The 23746-nt window shown below is 43.8% G+C and overlaps 2 protein-coding genes across 2 annotated transcripts; one reads left to right on the top strand and one right to left on the bottom strand.

The window, feature by feature from the left end:
* The first annotated feature begins 15320 nt into the window (after nucleotides 1–15320).
* On the top strand, nucleotides 15321–17509 carry LOC119458007 (putative nuclease HARBI1). Its single transcript, XM_037719794.2, has 3 exons — nucleotides 15321–16079; nucleotides 16153–16294; nucleotides 16789–17509. Exons 1-3 carry the CDS (start codon nucleotides 15471–15473, stop codon nucleotides 17280–17282), a joined length of 1245 nt encoding a protein of 414 aa, XP_037575722.1. The 5' UTR covers nucleotides 15321–15470; the 3' UTR covers nucleotides 17283–17509.
* A 54-nt stretch (nucleotides 17510–17563) lies between these two features.
* Nucleotides 17564–21931, bottom strand: LOC119458008 (uncharacterized). Its single transcript, XM_049670612.1, has 5 exons — nucleotides 21370–21931; nucleotides 20623–20731; nucleotides 20104–20209; nucleotides 19505–19695; nucleotides 17564–19072 (listed from the first exon to the last, which is right to left on the bottom strand). The coding sequence occupies exons 1-5, from the start codon at nucleotides 21387–21389 to the stop codon at nucleotides 18908–18910; spliced, it is 591 nt and encodes a 196-aa protein (XP_049526569.1). The 5' UTR covers nucleotides 21390–21931; the 3' UTR covers nucleotides 17564–18907.
* Nucleotides 21932–23746: the final 1815 nt, after the last annotated feature.

Raw genomic sequence — 23746 nt, 5'->3', positions numbered from 1 at the left:
GCAGGAGCGAGGTTAGGGCTACATTCCAGGAGCCAGGAGAATACCGAGGCTATAGAGCGCGATAAGCAGCATCATACACGTAATAAAGATATAAGCACACCGCGTTTTTTCGTATTTGATGAGAAGGAACAACAGCCACAGAAAAAAAAAACACGAGCAATAGTCGAAATTGCAATGTAGTGAAAATAATTTTGGTATCCAAACCAACTTTAGAAAAATTAGGCAGAAACACAAGTGTATGTAGTTTCAAAATAAACCGTATTAGCCAAGCAATAAATAACTTGTAATGAGCTCCCTTGAGTACTACGTCTTAAGATTTCTCCTGCTATTTCTTGCTATAGTCTTGTGCAGCAATTTTAGAAAGACCAGCTGTAAATATACTAGTCACTAAACTGAAAAATATATCGCATACCTTTACTAAGACAGGAAACCGAGAAATCACAATTGGGACATTAAGTTATTGCTCCCTTAAAAGCAGAGAGTACAAAACATACACTCAACAAAGACCCGAGTTTACGTGAAGTATCCACCCACCGTATGTACCAACATGTACAATAATTCTCGGCGCAATGCCCAGCGGGTATGAGAAAGCTGCAATGTGTTCATAATGGGGGCCATGGTTACCTGGAGCTGATATACGATCCCCTTAGTATGCAATATAGTGGTCACATGTATTCGCGTGACAACTTTCGCATTTATACAAGGCTTCCTGAGGGCTGCCCTCGAACGCCTTCGAATCACGTGCCGCAATGTCAGTTCGCAGCTACTGCAAAGTTATAAAGAACCGGTTTTTAAATCTATAACAAATTTCGATGATCACAGGTTTGTTTTCGATGGAATATGTCTAGATATGGCTCAGGGTGAGAACTCTCAAACGCGAGCCATCCCGCTCGGATTGACTAAAGTACTGCGCGCTACGCATTTCTGAACCCCGAGCTAGACACTACATTTAGCTCCGATTTAGTCATGTGAGGAGCAACAGCAGCGCCATCTGTGCGCGTGACACGTGCCTGATCGAGCAATTGCTTCATCCCTCTACACAATGATATTAAACTAAGAGGAACCTTAAGCTCGGTAGCTCATATTTATATACATTGGAACAAATATATCAACTTTTTTTCGACAACCACTACACGAAATTTGGCGAGAATTCTTTACTTTAAAAGACAACTTTGAAATCTAGTGACTGTTGGAAGTTAATTTTTCAGTTAGGCCACTGAGTTTTTTTTTTAAATTGTTGGCATTTTGAACTTTTAGAAAGCTTAATTGTGTAATGTACTGCTTTGTAACTAAGCAACGAAGGAAGGTATACCAATTTTGCAAACGGGATCTAATGGTAGAGCGAAAGCGGACAAAATTGATGTTCACGAGTAAGACAGTTAAATCACTAATACGCGAGCGGAACTTTTGCAAAGCACTCGTAAAATTGAAATGAATTCGCGTAAGATATTATAGTAGATTCGTCTGCTTTAGGTCGTCTAATGCGTCCAGTTTCCAAAAATAACATACCTGTCTTTCCTGTAGAGTTACGTGTTTTATTTTTTTCAACTTAGCAATTTATTTGTATAAAAAAACATTCAGGGCATACATCGAAATTATGCTTCCCGTAGTCACTAGACGGAAGTTTCTTTCTTAAATTCAACAAATTTCATTCAAATCAGTCCAGTTGTTGCCTGATGAAATCATTTGGCGTTTTACATTTATTTGAATAGGTGGCATTAGGGCTGGCCTACAGCTAAGCTTACTCTTAAAGCGGGTAGATTGCGTGGTGTCATAAATATAAGCGATATTACTATAACATGTTTTAGTTACACACATGTAGGGATACATGTGTGGATACATATCCTGGAATCGCTACTTTAACAATCTCAAATTATCAACTAGTTCCGGATTTACTGGCATTACCATGAAAATCCTAAAGCATACGGTAGTCCCTTCCAGTACAATCCTGTCATACATTTCAGTTGTCAACAGGGGAGTGCTGAATTATTGGAAAGTCGGCAAATCATACCGATCTTCAAGTCAGGTGACAAGAGCGATGTGAGTTCTTGTCACCCTCCCATAACTAGCGCTCCCTGCAAGTAACTCGAACACATCATATTCACTAATGTTGTTCACTACTTTGCATGTATCAGCATGAATACAAAAAAGGCCTTTCATGTGAGACACAACTAATTGAATTCACTACGGATCTTTTCCAAAATAGAGACGACAATGCTCAGACTGACTGAATATTCATAGACTTTTCTAAAACATTTGATTCCGTTGCTCAATGTCGCATCATTTCTAAACTCTTAATCTTAAACCTTGACGAAGTAACAATTTCTTGGATAAGAAACTTTTGTCTTTTCGAAAGCAGTCCACCGTCATTGACCGGTACTCTTCAGCTTTCACTAACGTAACATCAGGCATACCTCAGGGAAGTGTCCGTGGACACTTACTCTTCCTGATTTTCATCAGTGACATTACATCCAGTGTTCGACTATTCGCAGATGACTACGTTATGTATCGTCAAATCCGCTCCGCCGCTGATTATATCGCTCTTCAACAAAACCTTCAATTTGTCACTAACTGGTGTTTTAGATTGTCAAATGGCCCTGAACACTAACAAATGCAATCTAATGACATTTACTCTAAAAAATCTTACTCTATTTTCAGTTACTCACTTGGAAATAGTATCGTCGCTCGCACCTCTTCATAAAAGTACCTTAGCATCCTTCTAACAGCGAGCTTTCATGGTCATCCCACATTGAAAACTTAACGGCTAAAGCATCGCGCACTCTCGGATATCTAAAACGCAACCTTTTGCAGGGCTCCTTTCCTCACCAGAAAGATAGCTTACAAAACTTTAGTGCAACCCCAGCTTGAATTCGCAGCTTCTGTGTGGTCAGCTCATCAGGTATGTCTAATCCACCTTCTCGAGTCGATCTAAAACCGCGCTGCACGTTTCATTGCCAGAGATTATAGCCCATTTTCGAGCGTAACTAACATCAAGTTGTCGTTGTCGCCTTCATCTTTGGAATCACGCAGGATTATAGCGTTGCTTTGTCTCCTGCACAAAATCATGCATAATGTACATCCATCTACTTTACCACTCGTTCGTCCCTCTCGCACATCTAGGCGTCTGCATAATCATCGCAGTTTCCAACGTATCTTCGGTCACACCAATGCATTCAACTGCTCAGCCTTGCCGAAGTGTCATTGCGCTAGTGGAATGGTGTTCCTGAGTATATTGCTGACATTAACGACCCTGTAACCTCGAGGCAAACATCAGTGCAATATCTGGCTAGTATGTAGCTAAATATCAGTGTCGGTTTTAGTTTTGTGCACACTACTTCATTGTTGTATATTTATGTAAGCATTTGTGCTGATTGTTTGCTTTAGTACACACTGTAAACGTAACAACTGTTAGTTTACCTTCCTTGCTTTTTATTGTTATTATTCGCGTTGCTTTTTATTATTTGATTCTCGTTGTGCTGATATTATGTAATTGTATTACATGTATAGCACGCGTAATGCGAAGACGTGGGTTCATATCCCACCTGCGGCCAGTTGTTTTTTAATCCAATTTCATTTCCATTTATTAAGGCGCAAGCATTCCTTGGCGAATACCCCAGCAAAATAAGTTCGTCCCGTGTCGCCTTATATGTGCAAAATAAATGTATAGTTGATTTAAGTTACCACATCCACTTGTTAAAGCTGTGTAGTAGTAGATGACTGGTAGCGTTACACAAAAAAAATTCAATAAATACTTCTCACCGGGATTTTAACCATGTACCACAGCTTAGCAGACCACATGTTAGCTTAGCTCTTTGTGATCTACATTAAATTAATGTGAGTGAAAGTTGCTGTGGCCTGAGTTTACATCATACCCGGTTCAAGTCAAAAGCACATTAAGAGCTTTCTATGCAATTCCTTAGTTTCCTACAGTCCTACAGTACTGGTCAGCGTTCTTTTGCGAGTACCTCAACGAAATCTGTCCGTCCCAGCACGCCTTATTTCTGCAAAATAAATGTCAAGTTAACACATGTAATCGTTATAGTAGTGTAATAGTAGACGATGGGTATTGTTAGAAGAAAAACATATAACTGGTTACGTCGCCGGTTGCCACGTTAACGTCGTAACAAAAAAAAAAACGAAAATAAAGAAGTTAACACATGCAGTCGCTATAATATTGTGATAGCGGATTATTGGTAGCGTTAGAAAAATAAAAGACCTGCTTACATTACCGGTGCCGCATCAACCTAGTAACAAAAAAGGAAAATGAAGAACTTAACACTTGTGGTAGTTATATTAGTGTAATAGTAGATCATCGGTAGCGATGGGTAGACAAGCATAGGCTGGCAAAATAAGCAAGCTAAAGCGAAGTAGCTGCGGAGGCAAAAAATGCTTACGCCATTAGTAGACAAATATCAGATTCCTCTAGCATTTCTATCATTTCTCCATGTCAATCAAGAACTACAGATGATTTTCCCTGTGCTTTTCTTCGTGACACAGTTTGTTAGCTTCTTGTGATATGACTAATAAAATTATAAAATTCGCACCCAACGTTTTTTTAGTTCATATATATATATATATATATATATATATTAAAACAGATGGTGGTGTCCTCCGGAACAACACTTTGCAATGTGGTGATGGCGGATGAAATCAAAAATCCAGAACGTGAAAGAGGTGCGATGGAATGCTGACCTTTTCTCTTGCATCTACCGCTAAATCGCCACTGCGATTTTTTTTTCACAAAGGAGAGGAAATGTACCGAATTCCCTCCGTGGTGTAGCATTTATATAGAAAATCAAATAGAAACTTAAAATGTAGAATAGCAAATGACGTTAAGGAACCGCGTCATTGCTGTGAAGCCGCGTGTGAATGGAAACGGAGCTCAAGTGATATATATGTCTGGAGAAAAAGAAAATATTCAAGGCTCCGCAAGTTTGTAGCACTCCATAACAAAAAAAGTTGAGAAAACCGTAAAACAAACCAATTCCCCCCACGGATACAAAAAAGAAAAAAGAAAAGAAGACTCGCGGTTGCAGGCCCCGCCAAAAATAGTTTCCACCTCGTCGAGGTTAAAGCTTCGGCAATTCACCACCAGCGAAGCGCGCATTTCTCACCCCGTGTCGCAAGCAAACCTCTTTATTGGTTTCTTCCTTTCAGCCCGCAATACATTTTACTCCAGAAGGCCATTAGCAGCCACAAATCACTTCTCTCTCTTTTTTTATTTTTTTTTGCGCTGTCAAGGAAAGCGGTTCTTGTGGTGTTGAAAAAAGTGCATAAAGTGAACATTAAAGACAAGAGGCGTTTGCTACTTTGCTTAAAAGGACTAGAGCCAGAGAAATGACAAAAAAAACACCCTCTTCTACTGCATCACAGTGCTTTTCATTGGTTTGAGCTTGGACGAAAGACGAGAATATTCAGACTCTCTTTTTCAACAGTGTGTTGATGCTTGGGGTACTCAAGAACGCCGCGTCAGGGCGTTCTTCACGGCAATCAGGGATGTTTGGGTTAGGGTTGGTGAGCAGTGGTAGGTGTTGGCTAAACTTGTATTCTGCTATCATGTGTTGGAGGGTTCCTGGCTCCTGACACATCGTGGCACTCCTGCCAGTACTTGCTCAGGTACATGCGGTTTAGTATTCGGGAGTGGGGATATGACATCGTCTGGATCTGCCTATACGCTGTCTGCTGATCCCTTGTTAACTTGAGGTGTGGCTCAGGGACGCTCTGTCTCCAGTTTCTGTAATAATCCACTATGTCTTTTTACGTTACCAGTGGCTGGCTCTTTGCGTTCTCCTCCTCCCTTTCCACGGCTGTGGCCCGGTGTGACAGCGCTCGGGCCGGCTGGAGGGCAAACTCGTTGCCCTCATCTGCAGAGTGAACCGGAAGCCAGATTAATTCCGTCTCTTCCCCTTTCAGAGGTTCTTTGCTGTTGTGCCCCCGATCGAAGCACCAACCGGGTCACCCAGACCGACTGAAAGCATCTATGCGCTTGTTGCGAGTCTGTGACCACTCTGGTCCTGTCCAGTATTGTGAGGGCCAGGACAATTGCTAGCACTTGTGTTTCTTTTGCCGTCGCGCATGGTTATCGTAATGGTTATCGCCATTATGGTCGCCCAGCTTTTCCCTCTGTCTTTAGAGGCGTCCGTAAAGATTAGCCCCTCCTAACCAGCCAGCAGCCTGTTGTAAGTCTTTGCTCTGGCCTCCCGTCTGCTGCTGGGCTCGTGCTGTAGGAGAATGGGTCCACCTTGACTGAAGCGCTGGGTTGGCGGGAAGGATATTCCAGTCCTTTGGTGTTTGCATGGTCGAAGAATGTTGAAGCAAGGGAAATAGTAAGGGGCTCCGGGTGGGTATATCTTGTTGTCGTGGTTGGCGTGGCTTGAGTGGTGGTAGGCTGGTAGGTTATAATATCTGTTCGAGGCAAACTCTGGAAGAATTTGGGGAAGAAAAGATGACGGGTGACTTGGCGATGTGATGCAGGGCTGGGTAGGCTTGCTTGTGATATAAGTTTCGATGAGCTTGAAGTATAGTCAGAAAAAAAAATTCCCGCGTAACCCCTCTCATGATGAATGTCGACGATAATCCGATTAGCATTGAAACAAAGTAGTGACACACCTTATTGCCTACACCGAAACATGTGTGTAGCCATGCTCCTCACTCGCGTTTCCTACCTCACACGCTGTGCCATCTATAGCGGCACCGCCTAAGGGCAGTGCGTGGTTCGAGTTGAATACGGTTGAGCATGGAAGAAACTGAAAGAATCATGTTTGTCATTTAAGAGCGCCACATACTAAGCGTCAGCTAAATATTTACCCAAGCTGGCGCCAAAGATGTTCATCGAAAAGCGGCACACACTTTCTGGCACATACTCAGGGACCCATGCTGATATGTAAGAGGTACATTGAAGACCAGCACACATCAGGTGGTACATACCCGGTGCTTCAAGCCGTCATCGCGCAGGCTGATTTATAAGCGGTACATACCTAGTCCCACAAATCCAGTGCCGCGTCCTCAGTCAACCATGTCTTCGTCTTCTTCATTCTGGGGTTCTACGTGCCAAAACCAGTTAAGATTAAGAGGCTTGCCGTAGTGAAGGGATCCGGATTAATTTTGACCACCTGTCGGCATCAAAGAGGTTCGTTGAGAGTAGTACAAAGAAACTGTGGTGCATACCCAGTGACCTAAGTTGGTAAGTTGGTGCCTTGCCCATTCGACCACACATTACCCATGAACCATGTTGATGGACAAAGGGTTAGATACATAGATAGGTAGACAGAAAGCCAGCAACTGAGAAATGCGTCTAGTATCATAAGAATGCTATTCGCTTTAATAAATTGAACTGAGTGGCTCTGCAAGAATTCAAACATGTTAGTAAGCTTATGTTGGTAAAAATGCCTAAGTGCAAATGCGTATTTGAGTTCAGGCCCGACTAGGGCGCTGTAGGTTAGAAGTTTGACAGATGGGGCCGCTAGTCGGCTATTATAGCAAAGGAAGCCAAGAACGCGATGACCTGCATTTGGTAGGTTGCTAATGTGCTGGGACCAACAAATATGAAGCGACAGATTATTCCTTGAGAGGAGCCTTTAGCTCGGGGCCTGCTACGTAAATGCATGCGAAAGGAGAAATCGTTTTTCTCGGCAACCACTGCAGCCAATGAGGTTTGTTGAACATTTAATAAAAAGTTAAAACCTTGTGACTGTCGAAGGCAGATATTTTAATTTACCTCACGAACGTTTATTGGGAAAATGTTAGAATCGCAATATTTAGAAAATCGAAACTCCAAAGTTTACAACTCTGGAGCTCAGCAATGAAAAATGTTCTAACCAATCCGACAACTGCATTTATTAACACATCTAAAGCTCTACAATGTTGATATATAATACACCCTTGTAAACAAATACCTAATGTGCAAATAGGGTCTCTGCCGAAACTCTTATAAATTTTGTAAAAAATTCGCCTTAGCGGTAAATATTACATCACATTTTACAGCTTAAGCTGCGCTAACGGACGTAGTTCAGACAACTGCGACATGTATTTTTAGTGCAGAGCCACGAATGAGTAAACTTCGTGCTTCTATTCTTTTTTAAAGCTTACCCGTTTTTGGCAATTTATGTTAAAATATTCCGGTCCCAAATCCAAATTCTGCTTCCTACAGTTACTAGAATTGAAATGTTTCTCTAAAATTCGACCAATTTCACAAAACTTGGTCCAGGGGTGACCTTATAAACGTATTATATGTTTTTCATGTGTTTGAAAAGTAAGCTAAAGGAAGCTAAAGCTTTCTCTTAGATACTTGTGAATGCTAACACACACACACACACACACACACACATATATATATATATATATATATATATATATATATATATTGAAAAGTAAGCAGAGATGGTTTTCAATACGTTAACATTCTTAGGCCACATCACGGCCTGCTATCCATCCATCTATCTATGTTTGATCCGTGTGTGTTCGTATATAACCGTTTTCCCACACACCTGAGTCACATGGGTATAATAGGTCGCGCATGGGGCTCCTTCGGTGAGGGAACAGGGTTCGAAACAAACCGTTGAACCAACTTGGGTCTCTGAGTATGTGGTATTGTGTACACATGTTCCGCTCTTCAACGGACACAGTTCACGCCGACATGGCTCACTGTAGATGCGGAACTTGGTAGGTACCACTGCTCGAAGAAACTCTTTGACGCGACGCCGGCTGGGAGCACTGAGCATGCGCCACTCGGTCTTTGCAGGTCGTCAATGGGCCTCTGACGCCAACTTTGGCAGCTGCAGGTATGTGCCAGTAAGTGTGCGCTGCTCTTCAATGAGCATATTTTACGTCATCTATGGTAGCTACGTAGGTGCCACTCGAAATCTGCCGGTCTACAATGGCGAAAACGATCGCCTAAATTTATCCCATGCAGAGCGGTGTCGAACCCACGTCATAAGTTTTCATCAAATACTGCACTATTGCTGAATGTTGTCACAAATAGACTGCGTATGTGCCACTTTTCTGCGAACGTAGTTCACGTTATCGCTTTAGGCAGCTGCACCTTGAATGCACTGGGTATGTATTGTGTGTGTATATATATGCATAAAATTGCGGTAGCTTGTAAGCATTTCCTTTCTCTTAGAGCCTGCGACATTCCGGCGTTGAACCCACGGGTGTCCGGTGGCTGTGAACAGGTGAACGAGGACGTCATTTGCTTACGTTCCAGCCAAGCCGCGACTGCGCAGCAAATGTCACAAAATGAAAGGCCCAAATTGGCGTTTGCATCGCACACGCACGCAAAAAGAGCTTTACCGCAGCACTACCGCCAGTCTAGTAATCCGCTTTGGCTGGCGTATTTGTCTGCTTAACCTGCTGCGGCGAAGAACTCACCGATCCATTCTTGTGCTGAATAGTGTTGCTCTAACGTATCTAAGTAAACATTCTGATAGCCCATATGCAGCCATTTTTTGTCATCTTCCCGTTTTAGCTGGCAGTTTCCCGCATGCAGCGAGTATTCTGAGAGAAGTTGATTGCAGACTACACTAGTAATAAAGTTTCCCAACAGCCAGTAGCGACAAAAGAGGGAACAAAAGTACTCAAGACGAGCGCAGCATGTCCGCAACGCAACAACGAGAAGCTTGCTCAATGAACGAACGAAAGATGCGAATAAAAAGTTGAAGATGGGCTCCACGAAGGTGAGTAAACTGGAGCAAGGCTCCATTCCTGGGGAATCGATTCGCACGGGGCCTTGCGCCGAAAACACCAAAAGAAATTTTACTGCACCTGCACCTTCCATTTCTGTTGAAGCTATGGCCAAGTGCCAAGAGGGAAAACGAATGTGTCTGTTTCAGTTCTTTTTTATCTTAAAACAATATAGCTGAAAGTTCATGATCAAAGTACTGTGCTTTATAAAGCAAGGTGCCCCTTTTCGCGCGCATAGATGATGCATGAAACGGAATCTGTTAAGTAGGAGCGGTTGCAGTTTTTACAGCTTGCATAAATACCTTTCTTCCATCCAGTAATTATGTTCATATGCTGATGCGTGCGTCAGTAAAGTGCCGCTTGACGTTCGCGCAGTGACGCCATGGTGCATGATAGTGGCATGCGAAGGTCAGCTGGGCATGCGCTCGGCGAGATGTATATGTGCAGTGTATACGATCAAGTTTGGGAAGACCTTGATTTATTTCGGCGTTATATCTATAACGTGAATAAATAGAAGATACTTCAAAGGATAAGAAACAAAGAAAATGTAGAAGTACGCGAACATTAGGTCTAAATCAAGTATCACCTCCTCAAGAAGGTGAAGTAAGTGGCTCGCCTTTTTTCGGCGGTGTAAAATGAACCACCATTATCACATTTCATCGAATAGAAACACACCGTAAATACTTTCCGCGGAAATCCGCAGGCTGCGAGCTCATTTCAAATGATCGTCAGCCTTCGCGCTCGCTGTGATTGTGCCCACCGCGCAATAAATTACGGGACGACGCTTTGTGCATTCCGTGTATCTACGCTGCTGCAGCCTGGTGTCTGCGCAATCCAGCTGTAGCCTTTAGCTTTATGCGCACCGAGAGAGTCAAGGAGAGTTACACGAAGCAAGGGGATGCAAAATGGCTGCTGAAGAGGAGCAGAAGGGGCAAGAGGGAGAGGAGGGGGACGAGTGGGTGATGCCTTCGTAGAGACGGAAGTCGTGACAGATATAACGCCACCAAACACGAACTGTAATGGTGTCAGTAGGGAATAGGCGAATGCACATTATAGCATGGGAAAGCGAGTCCCGTTGGAGGAATGTCGAGAGTGCACAACGGCCATGAGTTGTGTTTACAGCTTCGCGTTCGCCAAACGACGGAAAAGCTCCCCGGAAAGTAGGCGCAGCTGGCACGTCAGTCCTTGAGTCTGACCATGAATCTTCTTGGAGCACTGCCTGATTTGCTGCATAGAATGAAAAATGTAGCGCGTTTGTAGTTAAATGCTTAGAAGTGGGTGAAGCCAAATGATAAGTTATGATTAGTATCTGCGTGCGTAAGTCTTAGCAGCTGGCGAATAGTGAACGAAGCGTCAGCCATGTTGAGGCATCAAGGGAGAAATCACACAGAGCATGCAAGTGCTAAATAACTACAATATATATTTTATCACTCCAACGATGTCAACTTCAATGGAAGAAATTACCATTGCAGAAAACGCGCAAGCCCGAATGTGTTCAATTTGCCTGTGTATTAGAAGACATTCGATCAATGATCCAAAGCGAGAACGATCGCAATATAAAGGACCCTTCGGTGCCAAAGTTTTAGCAAGCAAAAACAGTAAAAAAAACGCATCAGTAAATGATTAGCGACTTCGTTCAATACACAAAAAAGCGCATTTAATTTGGTATTTATGTGAAATCAAAAATTTTTCCTAGGCTATGTAATACCCACTGCGAATGTGAGAAAGCATTCTTGATGTGCATCGAAGTATGTTCTAAGATCAAACCCCACGGCATTTTTCCTTGCTATGCTTTTTCGTTAGCTTTGATGCCAAGAACAAATTCTAGACTATAATACACTTATTTCGATTTAATCGACATTCTGACATAGCGTGCATTGGAGACCCGCTATGTATTTGGTTTGTACATATGTCGCCTCGCGGGAGTGAACTACCAAGACGATGTCAGGTAGCTTGTGGCCAGCCAGTGCGCACAAAGCCCACCGTCCATAAGAACAAAGTAAACATCGGTGCCAATATGGCAAACGTAGCAAACATCAAACAAATAGTGCAAGTCAACAATAACGCACGTTTGTGAACAGTGCGGCAGCGTTTAAGCCAGGAAATTTGATGAAGCCTACGCCTGAAGCTGGAATGTTGCATAGTAAGTACATACTGCACGCAAAGGGGCTCCATACTTTGTGAAGCAGAGTACTTTGAACCTGAACGTTCAGCAAATTTGTTTCAAGAGAAGAAAGAAGTAAAAACAAACTTTTTTCACCCTCTTGGCATACGGCCATAGTTTCGAAAGGAATGGAAGATACAGGTGCAGGAAAATTGATTTTGGTGGTTTCGGCGCAAGGAGCCGTGCGAATCGATTTGCCAGGTATGGAGCCTTGGTCCCGTTTACTCACCTTCATGGAGCACATCTTCGACCTCTTATTCGCAGCTCTCATACGTGCATTGAGCAACATTCTCAGTGTTGAGGACATTCCGTGCTCACTTTGAGTAGTTTTGTTGCCTCTACTGCCGTTCCTGCCTGTTGGCCAACTTTAATATCTTGCGTAGTCCGTTTGTAACTACTGAAATTAGCAGCCATTTCCTTTTATTTCACAACTTTTGTTCTTCGTCTGGTTCCTGCATACTGAAGTTCCGTCATTTTATGTTTTGCAATGAAATGACCTTTTTTTTTCTTGAGAGCAACAGATAATGCAATTTATTTATTGTGGAGTCTTCGAATGCTGGATTTTTGTGCATCGTCCAATGAACTTTTGCTCTAAACATAGTGATCTGCCTTTCTATCTACGTAGGTTTACTTGTGCTACGTCATCGCCTAGGATTTCTTTTCTGGGTGCAATGTCAAGTATCTTACGTCGTGCCGCTTCCGAGTCAACAGGCTTTAGTCCACAAGTTCACTATGGGTAAAAACCGATGTACATGCAGATTTATCAGCGTTTCATAAAACATTTGCATACATCTGGTAAATGCTACAACAGTGCTCCGGTTAAAATTTGAGAGCCGGTATAGAAGGTATATAATACTCTAAATAGAAAAATTGCAACAAGCATTTACGGGACCAAGTAGGAGCATTCGGAAACAGTGTAACAAATTGCTACGAGAAACTGGCATGAGCTAGCAAGCTGAACGTTTTAGTAAACCTTACTTCGTCGTTCCTGATGCTTACTGTGATTTTAGGACGTTGCTGCGTAAAGTTGAATATTTGGTGACTTGGTACAGTATACTCGCCGATAGATAGCACGATAACCGCACAACGCAAAATAACAGGAACACACACGGTGCTAATCATTGTCCTGATGTAAGTAGGAGAAATCTCCTCAGAACCGTGCTTGTTTGTGCCACTTCGAAGTGCAGGAACCTAAATTACTCAAGCATTCTTGCCTACGATGCCACGAATCCCCACAACTATACGGGACATCCGGAGGTAGCTGCTACATCCGTATATGGATAGCCTGTCTTCATGCTTTCCAGACGGCGATGGCGACATAAGTGATGATAATAGTGGACGTTATGGTGTCATCGGCAGAAAATCTCCCCCTTAAGCAACCTCCACCCCGACGTGCACTAAGTTGTAACCAATAAAACAAAAAGGTGCTTTGTCGCAGCAAAACGTCAGCACATTATCTATTCCGCTTTGTGTGCAAGGCCAAGAACTCATTTGGTGAGCTGGTATGACGGAATTGCGTTTGATTCAGCACATTCAAAAACCACCCGAAAGCATCCGTATACAATCCGAAAAGCAAACTCGAACACTCCACTGAATGCATGTTCTTAAGATGAAATGCGCACCTTATTGCGCTGTCAACTGTAATCCTCCTTGAAATACCACACACCGTTTGTGCTTATCAACTTTTTTTTTTTGGTGGCGCAAGAACTTAAGTCGTACATCATTTTGGCTCCTTCAGTAATAGTTAATGAACTTGCACAGCAAGTTGTAACATTTACTTGTGTAACTTTTTTTCCCACTGGAAACAGACAGATATGTGCAAATGACCAGGACCACGTTTTCTGTGTGGTTCCGGTCCATGAAAGCTCTCGCGAAGCTAATAATCGCTATTTCAACGTATGGTGATACCTTAGGGGCACCCCAATAGCGTTTCTCCTTTAATTATTTAGTATTTATTCCAACATACCGCTGGCCAGAATAAGCTATTCCAGTAGTGAGAAACGACTTGCACAGTGGGGGTTAGCAAAGTACTTTTGAACTGGCTTAGAAAGAGACCTTCATTTTTTTAGAAGACAAATTTTCTCTGCCAACTGTTCTATTGCAAGGCCGGTCTCTTATCAACTGCATTCAGCCATTCATGTTAAGAGCATAAAACGGCCGGAGCACAGTTATAATAGATATGTTCAACATGGACTATAGCAGGATTTAGATAGTCTAAGAATATGCAAACAATGATACAACGACAAATATAAAAAAAGAATGTTTAACAAACACCATAGATATTTGAGCATGACATAGTAGCAGTACGTGAAGAAATAACGTGTTTAAAAGAAGAGAGCAGACTGTACCAGGTAAAGATGTACGAAGGCTAATTTTTTAAAAATAAAAATTATGTATAAATATAATATTGTGCGGGTAAAAAGGTTTCCGCTCAAACACTTGGCTTTTTTTCTGGTAAACGTTCCTTTGACTAATGACAGTTACGTGTGCCTTGGTAATAGAGAGAAAAAAATTATGATAGTGTGCAAGAACTTATTTCACATCGCAACGGACACACATTGTGTGAAGCTTGAGGAACCAAGAGCAGCAGAGGGTTACAGTTGCGATCGTATATGTTGCCATATAAATCGCATAGCTTTTTTTTCCTGCACTGATTCAACATTAAAAATAAGTTTATCAAAAATTCCCGAAATAAGAGATATGCACTCAATTATCTGTTCAGCGTTTTATACAACACTAACTTCGTACCTTTAGGGGCAGTAGAATACGCGTGCGCTGCATATATTATAAATGCTTTACCAATTATCACATCTACGTGCCTTGATCATAATATTATTTGAAAGTACAACAGAGGTGTTATATTTAAAAAATATGTTGAAGCAAAAGGTACTGAATGAACAACATACGATTTCGATGAGCTTTTAATGAAAGCCATGGCTGTCTTAGGAAAAAAATGCCAACTTTCAATATTTCGCACGAAGCACAGTAATGGTTAAATGACCTGTACAGCCTCTGGTGGTGTGATGAGGACCTTATTACACCGCAAGTCATGCAATCGTAGCATACTTACGCCAAAAAGTAGTCGGCGTTATTTCCGAGATTATTTATCTAGATGTGAAGTAATAGAATGTTACCAACCGAGGCCTGAGAAACGGGAGACGACAGCGTAGCGAAAAAAATATAATTTATAGAAATAAAGATAATGTATTGTGAGCGTTATTTACGCAGCTAGATGGACGTGTGGACTGTTACAGGGAAGTTTGGATTTGTTCATGCTTTGTGGAGGGTCCGAGCCTGACTTTGCGAACATCCAACCGTAGTGTGCGCCAATAAGAAGGAAGGTTTTCTTGTGAATACAGCGTGATTCCGGGAGTGATGAGAAATACACCTGAGACACCGTGGTCAACTGGACTGCCAGTGATTGCGCAGTGTCTACAGATTGAAATATGGGGCGCTATAACGTAAAATGATTCCAACCTGTTTTGATTCCAAATCAACGAGCGCCGCTCGCTGATTGGCTCATATTTCCGAGGCCGCGCCCACCTCGCCGGTGCGTCAAGCGACGTCACGAAACCGCAAAAACTGACACGTCATAGTGACGTTTACGCACTACTTATGCTAAATTATGCCGATCAAAACAGGAAACATCGCGGAATCACCGGCGAGTGACCCGTTCCGTTTGGAATCAAAAATGGCGGCGTTCTTGCTGCTGCTGGCGGCGGCGGCTCGTCAGCTCGGGCGGAGGCGCGGAAGGAGGGAGGCCGAGGACGCGTTTGACATGCCAGACGACGTGTTTCGGCAGCACTTTCGTCTGAGGAAGGAAACTGTGCGGTGGCTGTGCGACGAAGTGGCGGAGGAGCTCGGAGGCGTGCGATCAACAGCGCTGTCGGTGGAGCGACAAGTGTTGTGCGCGTTGCGTTTCTTCGCGACGGGCAGCTTTCAGGGGTCCGTTGGGAGCGAGGAGACGATTGGCGTGACGCAGCCTGCGGTCAGCAAGTGCGTGCGACGCGTGGCGGAGGCAATCGTCCACGCCGGGACTCGGAACAAGTGGGTCCACTTCCCGAGGACGTCGGAGGAAAAGGCGGCCGTGAAAGAAGGGTTCCTTCGACGCGGCGGCATTCCCGGCGTCATCGGCTGCGTGGACGGCAGCCTTATTGCCATCATCGCACCGAAGGGCGACAACAAGGCGGCATACATGTGCCGCAAAGGCTTCTATGCCCTTAACAGCATGTTCGTAAGTATCGTCATGTTTGTCTAATTTGCCTTTCATAGCAACGCGTGGCTGATGCTGTGCACGCTTTCGTCAGATTTGCGACGCAGGCATGCGGATTCTGGCCGTCGACGCTCTGCGACCGGGGTCGGATCACGACGCACACATATGGAGAACGACGTGGTTGCGTCGTCGTTTCCAGGAGGGACACATTGCCAAGGCCGGCGAGCACCTCCTCGGTGAGCAGAGGGGAAAATTCATACAGTTGCCTAGCAGCAGACAATAAAGTGTACTCCCGCCGTAAGAGTATATGTTGGAAGCCCTAACCGTTTATATTATAGTGGCGTGTTAAGTATAGGTTACATAGGCGGGCTGGTAAATTTTTTTGAGTATCTGCTTGCAGCAAAATGACATTTAACTGCTGTATTGCAAGCTAATGTTAATTAGTGTACATTACGAAACAACGTTTGTCTTGCCCCATTATTTTTTACACTGACATTAATTCGAGAATACAGACAACTCGGCCAAACAGCCACCTTGCTGGATGCTAATAATATGAAGTTTACTATTTACCACCAGCTATTGTTATCTGTGCTGATCACAGCAGCATCAAGTGCTCAGCCTGTACATTATTTTATTACAGCCTCTGTGTAGTAGGTGTATGTAACATGACTTATGCTTCACTAGCTCAACCATGCGCATTTGATTTGATACCATTTTTATGCTCGTGCAGGTGACAGCGGCTACCCCCTGGAACCATGGCTCCTGACTCCGGTCCCAGGCCATCCTCCCACTCACACTGCAGAAGGCAGGTACAACACTGCACACGCTTCCATGCGGTCCGTAGTGGAACGCTGCATTGGACTTCTGAAGAGCCGCTTCCGCTGCCTTCAGAGGTACCGTGCCCTCCACTATGAACCAGACCGCGCAGCAAACATCGTTGCAGCGTGTGCAGTGTTGCACAATTTGTGTCTTGATGAAGGTGACAGTGCGTTTGATGAGGTTGATGATGATGACAGCAGCAACAGCAGCAGTGACGATGCAAACGGTGGCCCCCTCCCACTTGTAGTTCCCCGAGTGAGGGCAGCACGCATAATGTACCTGAAAGGATGTGCTGCCCGTGACAATGTAATTACATTATTCGGAACCACACGACAGCAGCACCAGCACTACCTGCGAAGGGTGCGAAGGCGGCTGCGTCGGCAGCAGCACCGACAGCAGCAGTAAACGTGCCTGCAGTGTCAGGCACATATGCCTAATAAAGAGAAGGAACCAACGTGAAGGCGTATTGGCATGAGTGGATAGCGTGGTGTTTTTTTATAGCATCTGCTAAATTACCACCATTGCTTTCACATAGCGTGTACCAATGAGCTGTCACAACTGGAGATTATTGCATCATTCCACTGTGACACTACTTAGTAGCTGTGGATAGACAACGTTGTGGTCATTAGCAGAATGTCGTAGCCACTTCTCTGGGCAGCAGAAGTTTGCTAGTTGAATTGCTGTTGCTGCTGTTGCTACTGTCGTCTTGATGCATTTATCTACTGGCATCACCGCCACTGTCACCGCCGTCTGCACTGTGCATGGGAGGATATTGGACTTCGTCTCCTCGCTTCCTGCTTGGGCCGCAGCAAAGCACACTTTTCGCTCCATCATATGTACTGTTCTTGCACACCTTGCAGGCCCCACACAGCTTTGCCACACAGCTTCCGCACAGTTCCTTTTTCAACAGGCCAAGTCATGCTGACACAGATCGCCTGGCATGTCAAGCACATGATGCTCCCTTGGATGTACATTCATTTGTAAACTGTACATATATTTGTAAAAAGTGATATCAAGTGCCAGTGATGTTCTTGAAACTCGTTCCTTCATATCCCTACAGTAAACAAACAATTTCAACACATCTTCAGTGTCATGTTTTATTCGAAGTGAATAACAGTCATCATGATACAAATCAATGTACACAGGGTACGATTTCACGGTGCCAAAGTGACAGTACGGTTTCCACTAAATGGGATCTAATACATTGTGAAAGGCTGCTGGCACACATTAAATCACATAAATGTCTGTCATTGATACTGTTTTTCTTTGGGCTCATCCACGATCATTTGCGTTCACCTAGCAACTTCATAGCACAAAAAGGTGTTGCAAGACTTGCCTGTTATGCATCCATGTTTGTAGCACAAAATATATGCTATATGCAATAAATACTGCCACAATAGGGCCACCCGTGTGAAAGTGCAGTCCGGCGCCTTTAAGGAATGACAAACGTGAAAAAATACCGTGCACTTCGATAATCTGACATATAACAAGGCCAACAAGAACAGCCTGGCAGTGAATGTAGTAAAATAATGGCTACATTGGGTGTATAAAAAATTGTCAACATCAATGGGGACTAGATTGCATTGCTATCACCGATATGGAAACCTGATATATCACAATAACTATTGCAAGTAACACGCACGTGTTGCTAAAATAAATAATATGGCCACTTGTGGGTTCCATAGGGCAAATAAGATTGGAAACAACATAAATATAGTGTGAAAATCATAACAGTGGATTTCAATACCTGTTATCACAGCATTTGTGTGTGAAACACTGTTGTGGCTAAAATAAAAGTGACTACTTAGTCAACATGTTCCTTGAAAAGCAATGAATACATAAATAGCTCATAAACAACAAAACGAAAGCACACACCTAACCAAAAAGATGAAACATTAGACATACAGTTCACTCACTGAGACAAACTTGCTCAGCAAGTGGAACTAAACATAAGAAAAAACTTGCAATAAATTATGCATTATGAAACATTAAATAATAAACAAATGACATAATGAACAACATATATATAACTACGGCTGAGGCGGCTCGCGGAGGCCACGGGCGAGGGCAGCGACGAGCTGGCGTAAGGTGGCTGCGACGAGGGCAGTCGCCTCCCGCAAACCCCTCGTCTCCACCACCAACTGCTGCTGCACCACGCGAGAGGCCCTCTGCTCCTCCACCAGTTGTTGATGATGCTGCGAAAAAAATGCACTTACTGCAGCTAGAGGAAACGAAATTAAATTGTTCGTTTCATCAGTGTTTGCAAGGGTTACACTTTCAGCACGATTACTCTAGAGGGCAGTGAGAACGTATGCATATGACGTGAGAAGTTGAAGTGCAAACTGTATATGATCTGTTATGTTATAAGCATGTTCAAAGACAGAAAATGCTACCAAGCCACCTTTGTCACTAAGAAAGCAATGTCGGTGATAAGCTGAATTTACCTGCAAAAGATGAGCATGCTGTGCCGGTACATGCAACCACGGAAATGCTTTGTAATTTGCGAAGTAACAGAATGAGAAAGCATCTCACAGAGGATACATAAGTAAACAAACCAATGAACACTTCAGCCCAGTGAATACAGATGCCCTCTTAAAAAAATTGCAACCTGGGCGAGTTGTACGTACCTGTCTGTGTTGCTCAAGAAGCATCTGGTGGAAGGCGACAGCCTCCACGTTTGCAGCCTCCGCCAGCTGCCTCTGCCTCGCGCATTCCTCTGCTGCCCTGCAGGCCGCATCCTCTAGCAGCTGCTGCTGCCGAGGTGGTCTTAGGGGCTGCAGCCGAGGTGGTCTTTGGGGCTGCTGCCGAGGTGGTGGTCCTTAAAAATTAAATGGGCAAAGAGGATAACAAATTTGTTGTGCCCTTCTATGTTGAACATTCACTGGTTCATAGGTAGAAACATAGGAAACTATTCCCGGCAACAAGCTGTAGGCAATATAAACCTTACAGTTGGATAAATAAATAAAGCGACACCACAGCACTACAATATGCTGCACCAATATTAATTTCTACACGACAACTTGAACGCTACAGAAGCTGCATTACAAGTGGTATGATTAGTCAAACAGAATATAGTTTCGTCTTGCACAGTCAGATTATGGCAGGGACTAGCTGTGTTTCTTTGTAGGTGACTATGTGAAATAAATTTTTTTCTGTTTAAAAGTTCACAACAGGCAGTGCTTTCTTCTGAAGGCTTCGCATTTCAATTGCCGTTAAAGTGCCTTACGTGCAGTGCCGCTCGTCCCCGGCTCTGTGCCCACGGATACTTGGGGTGGGGCCGTCGGGAGAGGCACATGGGCGGCAGCGGCCTCTTCCTCGCTGGAGCTTGCCTGCTGCAATAACAAAGCATAGTAGACACACTATGTGAGCATTGCGCCTGATGAATATGATTTTAATACTGTTAGTGTTGCTTCAGTAACATGAACTGTTTGCCAAGTCTATTCAAATTTATTCACTCTGTACAGAATATGCTTGATACATCAACTGAATTACTCGTGACTACACATGCTTCACGGAGTAACGAACCATATAATCAATCACAGGACATTTCTGAACAGCATTGGTTTCTTATGTTATTCTAGGGGGGGCCAGATTTTCATTTCTGCAAAGTATGGATATCATGTGCTGGCATGTGTTCTTAATTGCAAGAAAACAGACATAAACAGAAAGCAGTAAAACATTCATCAGCTCTGAACAGTGCAACTTCCCCAAACCGGTCCACATAGCAACACAAAACACTACGCACCTCGGCGTCATCAGGAAAAAAATCGACCGGCGCGTAGCCTGGGCCGGTGCGGCTCAAGACGTCCAACACACGGCCCTCCAGCCCGCCCAACCTGCCTCCTCCTGTTTTCCTGCAAAAACATGAACACAGTGAGCTTACGTTCCAAAGTATGTTGAAAGCTGCAGGCTCACCTCCTCTCCGACCCAACTTGTGCGGCAAGTTTTTTTAAGTCGTGCACAATTCGCGCCCAATACTGGCGCCAGCGCCGGGCTGTTTTTACAGCCGGCCCTAGCGCGTTGAGCGCGGCCGTCAGCTCATTCCACAACGCTTTTTTATGCGCAGCACTCATACTTGGCGAGAGGCTTGTGGCGCCTCTCGCCAAGTACGGGTGCTGCTCCATAAACTCAACAAGCAGAGTGGTTTGAGCTGCCGATACGCGGGGTCCTGGAGGTGCTGCCATTTTTTCGTACTTTTAATTTTCGCCGGAACGCAGCAAATTAATACAAGCAACAAGTCGTATCGTTTCACATATCATTTCACCATGCCGTTAAAAAATAGTGGTTACACTTACTCAATGTTTTGTAACATTATCACAACATAATCACTATTTTTCTGAAACGTAATAAACTTCACAAACAAACAAAATAACAGATCGTTTTCCCCGGTTAAGTCCACTTCCAACATGTAGGGGGGCTTTATCACTGCGCACTTCACCCACACCCGGAGACAGACAGTTCAGATCGTTGTGAAATGAAAAAGTTTGCTTACCAGTATCTGCTGCAGTACATCGTGCTGCTTTCCAACCTTCATCGATTCTTGGCTATCCTGTGCGAATAAAAGCAAATGTGAGCATCCCGCGACCACCGCAGATGTTCAGATGCGACTGTCTAGGCATTAGGCACAAGAGGTCGATGTTGTTTACTCACCTTGCGCTTCGCTTTCACGGTTTCCATGATGTTCACAGCTTCCGAAATTCTTCTTGGGCGAAAGCACACCACGGAGGCCGAGACTCATCTAATCGTGCAGTGTTACGTGCAAAGGTACACTAAATGCGGGACACGCACTGATCAGCTGCTTCTACGTACCGCCATCTTACCTGTGCGCAGCAAAATGGCTCGGACTGGCTCGGATGCGGAATCGACGCGTGTGTGACTACGGCTCGAAAAATGCGAATACTTGCTAATAATTGGCAACACGCGTCTACCACTTGCGCGTCAAAACATTACAAAACAGTTTTAATGTCAGCGAAAAACAATGATCTATTTATTAGGCGTTTACATCTAACATGAACTTGCTATACGGCCCCTTTAGGAGTAAAAAACAAGCAAAGCGTGCTTCCGGCAAAGATGGAGGCTGCTGATTGGCCTATTTGAAAAACGTCGTCGTGTCCCGCCCCCATACGCATGTTCTGCGGCGTCATTTTGACGTCAGGAGTTTGGAATCAAACCAACTTGGAATCATTTTACGTTATAGCGCCCATGATGTCGACACGGTGTAAAGTGCACGAAAGCGTTGTCAAGTGCTTTAAATGCAAGTGAACCGTTGCTATCCCCATTACATATAGTTCGCTCCTCAACGCGACAGCGTATCCTTCGTTTTCTTTGGACTACAGCCTTCATTCTCGGACGTATACTATTTTACGAAAGCCATTTGTAGTTAACATTAGCCGGTGCATGTGTGATGGGAGAAAGCAGGCTCTGTACGAATTGGAGAGATTACCCTTGTAGTAGTAAAGGTTGTTTTTTAATAGGCGCTCTTGCATGTTTGAGTTCTTGAAAGAGGTACTGAGCATACTATTGCTTTAAACGGCCAAGATGCCATCAAACGATGCTGCAAAACGCCCAAATTATTATTCTATGTTCACTTCTTCAGTCAATCAGTCTCGATTATTTTTCATTTCGTATTTCTACGATATGGTTTTTCGCATACTTATTCGCGGCTTCGAGAAAAACTAATCCACATCACTGCGTTTGGCGTGGAACTGATTGTATCTTTCAGCGGGTAGCCTCCCGGCGGGAGTAAGCAGCTCATAACGAAGATTCTTGATGGTCGCCGACAATCATTAGGCTTCGAAAGGGAGGCGGTCACTTCGACAGCGAAAAATATCTGCACCGGCAGCGACCAAGTGAAGCTTAAGGGAAGCTGCCGCCGCTGCTTCATGGTGTGCTATCGGCAGTAAGTTGACAAACCTCGACTTTGATGGCAATCTCCAGTATACCTTCTGTTAAACTCTATTACGTCGTTTCTTTTTTAAGCGCAGCTTTGTTTTGTGGACCTCGCCGGGTTTCGTGAACGTGGGCCTGTCTGTTCACTTGCCAAATAGACCAACCAATCACAGCGGAACACGTGTGTGTTTGTTTGTGTTTTTGTGAGTGCGTGTACATGTGTGTTCGTGTGCGCTGGATCTGCTGCATTTTTGTTTTTGTGTTGCGAACGTTTTGTTCTCTTCCAAATATCTTAATCTACTTTAATCACATGTAACACTGCAAATATTCCTGTATGCCTGCCGTGAAAGAAACAACCTTCAAATCACTTTGCAGCCCGTTGACTACAATGTATTGGGAAACGCCTGTTTTTTCAATTTCCATAAAAAGGAACATGTCCCTAATACTTCCTTGGTAAAGATGGGTGTGTGATTGGGCTTGTTCGTCAAAACATGGATTAAACTTTTGTTGTTATGATGTACTTGCGCTGGTAAACAAAACTTTATTATTTTTGTTAAAACGTCTCTTCAAGGAACGAAAAAATGTTTTTGTTGAATTGGAGGTCGGGTTTACAACCTGAACTACTAATATTGCATTTGTTTTGTGAAATGCCTTGCAAGCTTAGAATATTTCAATTTTTATGAACAGCTTCGCATGGCGTAGCGCAGTACAGCACACAATTTTGCTTTAATTGCTTCTAAGGAATCATCGCGTAAGTCAGGCATGCTTATTGTAGTTATTGAGGTGATCGTGCTAAAAGTTGGCTGAAATTCTTGCAATATTCCGTTGCGGCTGATTAGAATCACTGACGGTTTAAACAGGCTTCGAAAAATTCTGAAGGAGTATTAACTTGACCTTTATGAGTTTTCATATTTTTCTCTTACATGAAAGTCCTCGAAACCGGAACCCTGAACAATATGCAGTAAATCCGGAGAGCGCCT

This window comes from Dermacentor silvarum, chromosome 7 (assembly GCF_013339745.2).
Source record: "Dermacentor silvarum isolate Dsil-2018 chromosome 7, BIME_Dsil_1.4, whole genome shotgun sequence".
Classification (NCBI taxonomy): domain Eukaryota; kingdom Metazoa; phylum Arthropoda; class Arachnida; order Ixodida; family Ixodidae; genus Dermacentor; species Dermacentor silvarum.
This window is presented reverse-complemented; position numbering and strand designations above follow the sequence as displayed.

Excerpts from the sequence above, each read along its gene's own strand:
- LOC119458007 (XM_037719794.2), top strand. The coding sequence starts at position 15,471 with ATGCCGATCAAAACAGGAAACATCGCGGAATCACCGGCGAGTGACCCG. Across the intron at positions 16,080-16,152 it reads ATGCCCTTAACAGCATGTTC|ATTTGCGACGCAGGCATGCG; the intron begins GTAAGTATCGTC and ends CGCTTTCGTCAG. Across the intron at positions 16,295-16,788 it reads GGCCGGCGAGCACCTCCTCG|GTGACAGCGGCTACCCCCTG; the intron begins GTGAGCAGAGGG and ends ATGCTCGTGCAG.
- LOC119458008 (XM_049670612.1), bottom strand. The coding sequence starts at position 21,389 with ATGTACTGCAGCAGATACTG. Across the intron at positions 19,696-20,103 it reads GGGGACGAGCGGCACTGCAC|GACCACCACCTCGGCAGCAG; the intron begins GTAAGGCACTTT and ends TTAATTTTTAAG. Across the intron at positions 19,073-19,504 it reads TTCTTGAGCAACACAGACAG|CATCATCAACAACTGGTGGA; the intron begins GTACGTACAACT and ends TTTTTTTCGCAG.